This window comes from Ranitomeya imitator, chromosome 10 (assembly GCF_032444005.1).
Source record: "Ranitomeya imitator isolate aRanImi1 chromosome 10, aRanImi1.pri, whole genome shotgun sequence".
In the NCBI taxonomy this organism is placed as follows: Eukaryota; Metazoa; Chordata; class Amphibia; order Anura; family Dendrobatidae; genus Ranitomeya; species Ranitomeya imitator.
The window spans coordinates 15,684,906-15,695,599 of record NC_091291.1 but is presented as its reverse complement, the minus strand read 5'-3'; the positions used below and the strand labels follow the sequence as shown (position 1 = coordinate 15,695,599).

At 47.0% G+C, this 10,694-nt stretch overlaps 1 protein-coding gene across 1 annotated transcript; it reads left to right on the top strand.

Annotated features, from left to right (window-relative positions):
* The first annotated feature begins 1,184 nt into the window (after positions 1–1,184).
* On the top strand, positions 1,185–9,574 carry LOC138651926 (zinc finger protein 574-like). Its single transcript, XM_069742545.1, has 2 exons — positions 1,185–1,350; positions 6,812–9,574. The coding sequence occupies exon 2, from the start codon at positions 6,847–6,849 to the stop codon at positions 9,391–9,393; it is 2,547 nt and encodes an 848-aa protein (XP_069598646.1). The 5' UTR covers positions 1,185–1,350; positions 6,812–6,846; the 3' UTR covers positions 9,394–9,574.
* The last annotated feature ends 1,120 nt before the right edge of the window (positions 9,575–10,694 follow it).

Genomic DNA, 10,694 nt, shown 5'->3' with positions numbered 1-10,694 from the left:
GTGTCTTCTCTGATTATTATCGCGCGAGGTTTTTATGCCTTTTTCTCATTTGTTGCATGTTTGAAGCATTTTTTTAATGCCTTTTTTTTATTCTTTGCCCCCCCCAAAAATTGCTTCTAAAAGTAAAAAATTCAATTGCGTTTTTTTTTTTAACGTTCATTTTTTCAAGCTGATAGGAAAAAAAAAAAAAACGCAAGCTGAAAAGCTAGCGTTCGCATGGAATCGCATCCCCCTCGGTTTCAGCAGTTTTCTGCGCAAAGAAACGCAGCATTTACGCGACGTGCGAACACGGCCTTAGGCTATGTGCACACGTCAGGATTTCTGGCAGAAATTTTCCTGACAAAAACTTGACATTTCTGCCAGAAATCTGCATGCGCTTTTTTGATGCGTTTTTTTTTTCTTGCATTTTTTTTTTTTTTTACCAAATGCACAGAATCCCGGGGAAAAAACGCAAAATTAATGAACATGCTGCTTTTTTTTTTTTTTTTTTACCGCGATGCGTTTTTTTTCGCAGAAAAAAACGCATCATGTGCACAAAAATTGCCGAATGCATTCTAAAATGATAGGATGCATATGTCTGCAGTTTCGAATGCGGTTTTATCGCGTTTTTTATCGTGGAAAAAACGCGACAAAAACGCGAAAAAACCTGAACGTGTGCGCATACCCTTAATGTAACGCGCCGCTGAGAACAATATAAAGAAAAAAAAACGCCTCACAAATCCTCCGCCAACGCATCCCATAATGGGAGTAGTGGAAACGTCAGCTCGCTGCGCAACAATGAGGAGAAAGACATTACTTACCTCACATTTTTTTAACCTCCAAGATATTAAAAATAAAAACTACGAAAAAAAACCTACAAGTTTTGGTGTCGCAGTAATTGTACGGAGCAGAAAAATATCACATTTCCAGGTCACTTTTATAACACAATGCTGTAAAAAACGAGACCTAAATAAAAATGTCAGAATTCTGCTATTTTTTCACCATTACATTGAAATTTTTGAGAAAAAATAATCATTTTTCATTTTTTTTGAGTTTATTTTGCCCACAACCAAGATGGCGGCGGCAAATACGTCACGTTTAACGTCACATCCGTTCTTTGCTTCCTCATAACACTTTCTAACAACCTGCTCTCTGATTGGTCAATTGTATAATCCCGGTAGCCAATGGGCTGTGCCTTTGCTTAGGAGGTGCTGAGAACGGCGCGGTGAAGGCTGACGGTGTGTAGGGGAGAGTTGTGCGGGACTGAGGCCCGCGGCCAGTGCAGGAAGTGGCGTCTGACAACCGGGCTGTGACCTGCCGGGGTGTCGGTGTTTATTGTACGACGGGACTGGCAGTGCTGATAATTTAAAGGTACAGTACCGGTAATAAGCTGCATGTGGAGTGAGGAGGTGACGTGACAACTGCTAGTGGGAAGGGGGGGGGAGGAAAGGTCACTAGGTAGGGGTCACTGGTTCTGTAACTGAACTACATGTCCCAGCATGCCTTGCCAGCCACGTGACATTCTATAGGGTTCACTATTTGGGCTGAACTATAACACCCAGCATGCCCTGTGCAGTGAGTCAGAAACCGTGGATTATATTAACTCCTTCATGGCCGCGCCTCTTTTGGAGTCTTTAGGGTGGCAGAACTTTTTTTTTTTTTCTTATTTTTTTTATTTGTATTTTTTTTATTTTGTCTTATTTATTTGTATTTTAATTCGTCTTATTTTTTATTTGTATTTTTTTATTTTGTCTTATTTTTTGTATTTTTTTTATTTTGTCTTATTTGTATTTTAATTCGTCTTATTTTTTATTTGTATTTTTTTTATTTTGTCTTATTTATTTGTATTTTAATTCGTCTTATTTTTTATTTGTATTTTTTTTATTTCGTCTTATTGTTTTATTTGTATTTTTTTATTTTGGCTTAATTTTTTTTTTTTTAATGGACGTCATTGCAAAATTTTATTTTATTTCCTCCCTCGTATCCAGGGGGTTTAACCCAAGTTTGTTTTTTGGACCATTTTATGGTTCATAATTTTATTACGGTAAGTTTTTTTTTTATTTTTATTTTTATTTTTTTAATTTATTTTAGTTTTTGCAACTTCTTCCTTATTTATTTATTTTTTCATTTTTATTATTCACTCCTATCTATCCCAGAAGCCAGCCCCCTCACCCCCCCCCCATACACGTGACTGTACAGGGCTTGTTGTTAGCGGCACGAGTTGTCGTTTGGACTGACGCTGTTCTTCCTACTGACAAACAGGATAAAAGTTCCAAGTGCGGTGAAACAGCCGTGAGTAAGTGAAAAAAAAAAAATCCCAAAAAAACCTCTGCTTTTTGGCTGCATTTTTTTTTTTTTTTTTTTACTGCCATGATATCAGGTTTTGGCTGCAGAAAAAAAAGCAATGTCTGAACATAGACTTACCCTCTAGTTAAGGGTTTGTGCACCACAGGTCCGTCACTGATACACTGCGTGTCTAACATTTAGCAGGGGTCTCCTATGAGTGCATCTCAAGCCGAGCTCCTGGAATTTATGCACCGTGTTACCAGGTAATGTACAGGCGGATCGCAGGCATTTTATATGTTTATCTTATTTTTTTATGATTGATTATTAACCTGCATGGGGCAAATGCTACAGTTGAGCTGAAAAGTTTACATACCCCGGCATAATTTTTGCTTTCTTGGCCTTTTTTAGCTTTGATCAAGTCTCCTGTGCCTTTGTAGCTCACACAACCCCAAAACATCAGCGATCCACCTCCATGCTTTACAGTGGGAATGGTGTTCCTTTCATCATGTGCCTTGTTGATCTCTCTCTCTAAATGTAACATTTATGGTTGTGGCCAAAAAGTTCTATTTTGGTCTCATTGCTCCAAATTACCTTGTTCCAGAAGTTTTGAGGCTTGTCTCTGTGCTGGATTGTGTACCGTAGGTCAGATACTATGTGGCATTTGCGCAGCAATGGCTTTCTTCTGGCGGCTCGACCATGCAGCCCATTTTTCTTCAACTGCCTCCTTATTGTGCATCTTGAAACAGCCACACCGCTAGTTTTCAGAGAGTCCTTTACTTCAGCTGATGTTATTTGTGGGTTTTTCTTTACATCCAGAACAATTTTCCTGGCAGTTGTGGACGACATTTTTGTTGGTCTTCCTGACCATGGTTTTGCTTTTAGAGCCCCTGATTTTCCATTTGTTAATCACAGTGTGAACGCTGCTGACTGGCATTATCAATTCCTTGGATATCTTTTTGTATCCCTTTCCTGTTTTATACAGTTCAGCTACCTTTTCCCGTAGATCAAGTGACAATTCTTTTGCTTTCCCAATGACTCACAATCCAGAAACATCAGTGGCTGGATGAAAGATGCAAAAGTCTGTCTGGACCCCAGAAACTCACTCGGCTTTTATGCACACACACTGATTACAAGCAAACAGGTCACAGGTGAGGATGTTACCTTTAGTAGCCATTCAAACCCATTTGTGCCAACTTCTGTGCATGTTATCAGGCCAAAATCACCAGGGTGTGTGAACTATTGATGAGGGTCATGCGGATGCTTTGGGTTGTCATTATGATTTAAAAAGAGAAAACACAGTAGTTTGACAGTAAATGGCTTCACCCAACCACTAACCATGAGTGGAGAAAACGTTTTGGTGTTATCATTCATTTTCTCTGAAAAAAGGCCAAGAAAACAAAAATTCTGCACAACTGTATCTAGTTTTATTCCAAAAGCTATACTTGCTGCAGGCCCCCTGTGTTTGATCTTGCTCTTTCCACTTTTTTTTGCAAGAGGGCGCTCCTTGTGGTCTCTGCCCCGGCAGCCCACCAGAGGGCGCTCCTTGTGGTCTCTGCCCCGGCAGCCCACCAGAGGGCGCTCCTTGTGGTCTCTGCCCCGGCGGCCCACCAGAGGGCGCTCCTTGTGGTCTCTGCCCCGGCGGCCCACCAGAGGGCGCTCCTTGTGGTCTCTGCCCCGGCGGCCCACCAGAGGGCGCTCGTTGTGGTCTCTGCCCCGGCGGCCCACCAGAGGGCGCTCGTTGTGGTCTCTGCCCCGGCGGCCCACCAGAGGGCGCTCGTTGTGGTCTCTGCCCCGGCGGCCCACCAGAGGGCGCTCGTTGTGGTCTCTGCCCCGGCGGCCCACCAGAGGGCGCTCGTTGTGGTCTCTGCCCCGGCGGCCCACCAGAGGGCGCTCGTTGTGGTCTCTGCCCCGGCGGCCCACCAGAGGGCGCTCCTTGTGGTCTCTGCCCCGGCGGCCCACCAGAGGGCGCTCCTTGTGGTCTCTGCCCCGGCGGCCCACCAGAGGGCGCTCCTTGTGGTCTCTGCCCCGGCGGCCCACCAGAGGGCGCTCCATGTGTCCTATGGGGAATTAAATAGTGCCCGACCCAGGACTGCCACTCGGAATTTCAGGGCCCCATACTGACAAACTTTTTTGGGTCCCCTTGAGACTCCGCCCAGGCTCACCCTAGCTCCGCCTCCACCCTTCGAAACTTCCACATTCCCACCACCTACTCTTGGAAAAATTCCACTTCTGCACCAAATCTTCACTAATTACACATTCCCATCTAACACCAGATCACATTCATAACCATCAACTTTTTTTGGGGGGGGGGGGCTTAAGACTTTTTTTTTTTTTTTTTTTAAGCTGCCACCACGACAAGGTAGACTCTTTTGGCAGCGTCCTACTCTAATCTAACCTATTAAACGTTGTTAAAATACCCAATACTCCTTTTAGTTATTTTTATTTAAAGGGAATGTGTCACATAGATTTTTTTTTTTTTTTTAAATAACCACATAAAAGGAACAAATACCGCCACACCATGGTTGGACCACATAGGACCACCACCTGGAGACTGAATACTACAATTCTGATCATTAATTTAAAAAAAAAAGCAATAAAATTACTATCATAAGTGCCATTATACACAGGAGCTCTGTATATAGTGTCAGTGTACAGATACAGTGGGGAAAAACAGTATTTAGTCAGCCACCAATTGTGCAAGTTCTCCCACTTATAAAGATGAGGGGCCTGTAATTGACATCATAGGTAGACCACAACTAAGAGTCACAATGAGGAAAGGAAATCACCTTGTCTGATTTAGCAAGATTTATTTTGCGAATTATGGTGGGAAAATATGTCTACTATATGTCTACTTATCCTGGTCCCCCATGTTTCCATTCTGGCCATCTATGTTTCACCTCCGTCCTGCCCACCCCTTTGTCGCCTCCGTCCTGCAAACCACACACCCACCCGCATTGCAGATTTCTGTACCAAAGAAAAAAAAAATGTCTTCCTCACCTGGCCGTGGCGTCTGTCGCTGGCGCATGACCGTAACCTCATACACCGGCGATGTGCACACTCTGATTGGCTGACGGCTTCTGTTGCTGAGCGGGAAGCAAGTACTGCACGGCAATAGAGATCAACTGAACGCGCGTTTCTGCCCCTTGGGTCCGGTATGGAGGGGACCCGCACCGCGCCTCATGCCAGTAAGGGCAGTGAAGCCTTAAAGGGAACCTGTCACCTGAATTTGGCGGGACTGGTTTTGGGTCATATGGGCGGAGTTTTCGGGTGTTTGATTCACCCTTTCCTTACCCGCTGGCTGCAATATTGGATTGAAGTTCATTCTCTGTCCTCCATAGTACACGCCTGCGCAAGGCAAGATTGCTTTGTGCAGGCGTGTACTATGGAGCACAGAGAATGAACTTCAATCCAATATTGCAGCCAGCATGCAGCCAGCGGGTAAGGAAAGGGTGAATCAAACACCTGAAAACTCCGCCCATATGACCCAAAACCAGTCCCGCCAAATTCAGGTGACAGAGTCCCTTTAATGGCGGACCTGGCCGGACCCATATAATTTCATTCACCCTCATAGGACGTGCTATGTATAGACGAGAGTTGGTGTAAATTGATTTATAGGACCCCATCCATTGGTCGCTTCTGTCATTTGTGAGCCCTGAGAAGTGGCTCCTACCTCCTGCCATTCGTGGCTCTCCTTTTCATTAGCTGGCCTGGCTTGACATCTGATAATGCACCAGGCTGGCGAGTCAAAAGAAGTCCCTATCCATGCACCTAGCTACTACACACAGGCGTGCCGTTCTTTCTACAGTAATCAAAAGGCCAGCCACGGATGCAGTCAGTCCAAAGGCAATGGTCACGGATTACTGATCGGACGATCGATCAGCTTCTACTATGTACAGTAGATAACGCAGGATCCACCATTCACAATAGGTGATGTCACAGCTCACCTCCTCCTCCTGTACAATGACTGATAACACCTCTATATACAGTAGATAACACAGGATCCACCATTCACAGTAGTCTGTGTCCCAGTTCGTCAGATGCCTCTGATACCACTTATCCCTCGCAAAGGCTCAGTGTGTTTCCTATTCGATCCTCCTTGGGCCTCATTCAGACAGCCATAAGGTACATTTTATTACATGCGTTTTTTTGGCCTCATCTGTAGAGGTCTTCAGTCTTGTTAATAAAGGTGATAAAAACCAAGGTTGGGCAGAGCGTGCCGCTCGCTGAAATCCGCTGTGTGAATGAGGCCGCGCTCCTTGGTAGGTGAGGAGTCTGAGAGCGGCAGTATTTGCGGAGGATCTGGGCAGCAGTGCCTCTCCTCTGCCCGCTCTTGGGCTTCTGCCACTTGCTAGCTTTAATCCTGCCTGATGTCACCGCTTGGCACAGCACTGTGGAGCAGTTTTTGGCCCGCTTTCCTTACATTTACACATTTGTCTCACGTGTTCTGCTTCCTTTCAGATTCGTTTAGTCATATCTCAGAGATGGCTCTCAGCCGCTCAGTTGCTGCGGCGGATCTCTTACTCTTGTCTTCTGTTTATCTTGACAGGTCATTAAAAAGATTGGGCGAGCAGGAATGCTGAAATGACAGAATCGGAAGAGACAGTCGTGTACATAGAGCACCGCTACGTGTGCTCAGAATGCGGAGAGGAATTTCCCAACTTGGGGGACGCTGTCCTGCACCAGCAAAGCCACACCGCCGCTGCGCCGGAGCCCCAGTACCAGGTTGTCGGTGTTGGCTCTCAGGAAAACCAGTATCAATGCCTGGAGTGCGGGCAGCTGCTGATGACTCCCGGGGATCTGCTCACTCACCAGGAACTGCATCTCCGGTTACTGAATACATCCAAGGCCGAGAGCCCTAAAACCAAGCGACCGTCCCGCAGCGAGATTCACTACGAGTGCCCAGATTGCAAAGCTTTGTTCAACAGCCAGGATGTATGGATGGCCCACAGGTACACACACATGGAAAACCAGGAGGCGGCACAGTCCAAGGTTGTGCTGCAGACGGAAGAGCATGTCCTGGAAGATACGCTGCAGCTCATGTGTAACCCCTCTGCTCCTGGCGAGGTCCATCTTGTGGCAGGACAGCAACATTTCCATGTGCCAACCGCATCCTCTACCGCGCAGGTGTTGGTGGACCTGGAGCATTCTTACAAGAAGAGCGAGGGCATCGGGGAGGACTGCGCCGTAGAAGTCTTGTTTTATAAGTGTTCCGAGTGCACTCAGCTTTTCCAAACACCTGAAGAGTTCCTGGATCATCAAGCTACACACTTTCAAGGGCAAGAAGGCGGTCAGCAGCTTGAGGAATTGCAACAAGCCTCTGAGGAGGAACTCACTGGTGACCAGGTGCAGAAAGAGATTCCCGCTCCTGAGAACGGTGAACAGAGTAATGGCGATGCCCCGCTTCCCTCTGAAGGGGAGAAGGCGACAGAGGACGCTACTTTGTGCTGCTCTACGTGTGGAATGACTTTTACGAATGTCGGTGAACTCGAGGTTCATCAGTTGTTACATCAGACTTGTCCCTTTAATTGTCCGTTGTGCAGCAAGGTGTTTCCTACATCCCCAGAGTTGGAAGAACACCTTAGATCACATCAAGGAGAGTCCCATTACCTTTGTGTGCATTGCGGCCTTGGTTTCGCCAGCGAAACCGTCTTATTAAATCACCGCAGAACCCATCTCTCCGACCCGCTGTACTCCTGCGAATGCGGACTGACGTTCGTTAACATGACAAAGTTCCTGTATCACCGGCGTCAGCATAACAACAAACCCCGGGAGCCTGCGCCGCCGGTGGTGGAGGAGAAGAAAAAGAATTACACCTTCCCGAGTCCTGCCGGAGGGTTCATCTGCACGTGTGGCAAAGAGTTCCCTTCACTTCCTCAGCTATTACGGCATCAGCACTTTGTGCATTCGCTTGAAAGGAGGCACAAGTGCCCGACTTGTTGCAAGCCCTTCAAAAAGCGGTCGCACTTACGAAACCACATGCTGACGCACACCGGGGAGCGGCCCTATTCTTGCACAGAGTGCAGCAAGTCCTTCAACTCCCAAGCCAACCTGCTACGGCACAAGCTTACCCACACGGGGGAAAAACCCCACAAGTGCCAGGTGTGTGGTAAAGCCTTCAGTCAGTCGTCCACGCTCCAGACGCATCTTTTCGTTCACAGTAAGGCATATCCTTACAAGTGCTCGGAATGCGGAGTCAACTTCCACCGACCGTACCGACTGCTAATGCACCAGTATCATCATACCGGAGAGTATCCTTATAAGTGCCAAGACTGCGGCCTTTCTTTCTTGCTGAAGAGGCTGCTCGAGGTGCACCAGCTCGGACATAAAGGCGATGCGCCGTATCGGTGTGCCGACTGCGGCACCAACTATCCTAGTGGACAGAGGTTAAAAAATCATCGCTGCAATCGAGCCGGTGGTGGAGCCGGAGAGAAGCTGGAGTGCCCTGTATGCGGCAAGAAGGTCAATTCCGATGCCCGACTGAATGCCCATGTTGCATCTCAGCATGCGGGCACTAAACCCAGCCACGGATGTCCAGGGAAAGGAAAACAACCGGCGTCTCCGCAAATCAGACAAAAAGGTGGCACCAAAAAATTGGAGTGCCCCGACTGCCACAAAACTTTCAGCACAGAAACATCCTTACAAGTTCACCGCAGGATCCATACTGGTGAGCGGCCGTACCCCTGCCCGGTCTGCAGCAAAGCCTTCCGACAATCCACTCACCTGAAAGACCACATGCGCCTACACACCGGGGAGAAGCCCTTTAAGTGCGACGTGTGCGGCAAAGCCTTCACCATCGCCGTCCGCCTCTCCGAGCACAAACGCATCCACACTGGCGAGAGGCCTCACACCTGCCCAGACTGCGGCCGGGCTTACCGCTCCTTCTCCAACCTGTGGAAACATCGAAAGCTCCATCGGGAGCAAACGTTACCACCGGCGGCGGCCCACGAGTCCCACTCTAACGACCTCTCCAGCACGGTGGCCATATTAGAGACTGTAGAAACCATTCCCATCATCGAGACGGTGGAAATCTTCCCCGAGGGCAGCACCATAAGTGTGCAAGACATTCAGTTTGAGACTCTGCAGGTGGAGAATATTCATCTGGGGAACATTCAGATTGGAACCTTATGAGACGGTGAAGTAAAGGGCAGCGCGCCTCTGGTCGGTGGGATCGGGGGGGTCTGCGGTCTGTAATACCGTTGCATCCGCAGGGACAAGTGGCTGCTGTCAGAAGTCTGCATTCGTTATGTCCTTTCTGTATGAAACTGTTGAAATTCCTATTTTAATTAAATCCTCTAGTTATTAACCTTTACTGGTGGATTGTGGCATTCCCTCCATATTTCTCTTGGGTTGTGTTTTTTTTTTTTTTTGCTACGGATCTAGCAGCAATTTTGCATGTTCTGCCTACCTGACTTTTTGTAATTGGATTTCATTAAAAAATGTGCATGTTTTTAACTGAGCATCTGTCAGTAAGTTCCTTCTGATTGGAAGTTTTTAACTTTTTTTTTTATGACCACAAAGTTTAACTTCTTGTTTTGTGACTAGAGCACAGAAAGAGACCAGAAAAAGCCTTATTCAGATTATGGCTATATTGACCCAAACTTGTCAGTCCCATGAGATTGCCAGGTTAGGGTCAGTAGACCCGCAGCCGGTCTGTCCGGGCTTTTGATTGTGCCTTCAGAGTTTTTCAAACTTTGTCGCTGACAGTTTCTCAGTTAACTCATTCTGCTGCCAACAACAGACGAATAGCCTATAGAAGGCAAACGGTGCAACGTTTTTAACAGAACCCAATTACAAAAAATGATACTTGGCTTAAAATAAATGCATGTCGAAAAAGAAAAAAATGTAACCACCGATTCCAGTCTTAACGGACCCCACACTCAGCTGGCGTTGGCTTTTGAAATGTGTGCCTGTATGGCTGGGTTCATACTGGGCGCCAAAATCGTTTGGGCAAGGTGCGTGAATTTTCTTATTCACCTGTACTTCCCAAGGACAAAACTTATGAATCAAGTGGGGATGACTAAGGCACATGGCTCGGATTAATACTGTACAAGCGTATTTATTTTTTAACTATGCAAATGACGCTCGCTACCTAGAAACCATTTTCGGGTGCTGTACACACGTCGCTTTTAATGCCCGTGTGGCTGGATGAGTCATGATGCTGTCAGCATTGCAGATAGATGTCGTCTCTCTCGCGTCGCCCACGTGCATTGTCTCCTCCGCCCCCCGGCGGCGATTGTGCAATTGTTGTTGATGCTGCAGGCAGGTGTGTGCTGCTCAATGAAGCATTGTTTCCAGGCGTCCTTAACAGCTCGTGGCAAGAGCCTCGCTGTGTACATGTGTCTGCGTGCCTCCGATGCACGTACATCCTGTGCAAGCTAAGATTGCTTCTGCTGTCCAGACTTCTCTATGTCCCCCCTCATGTTGTGCAC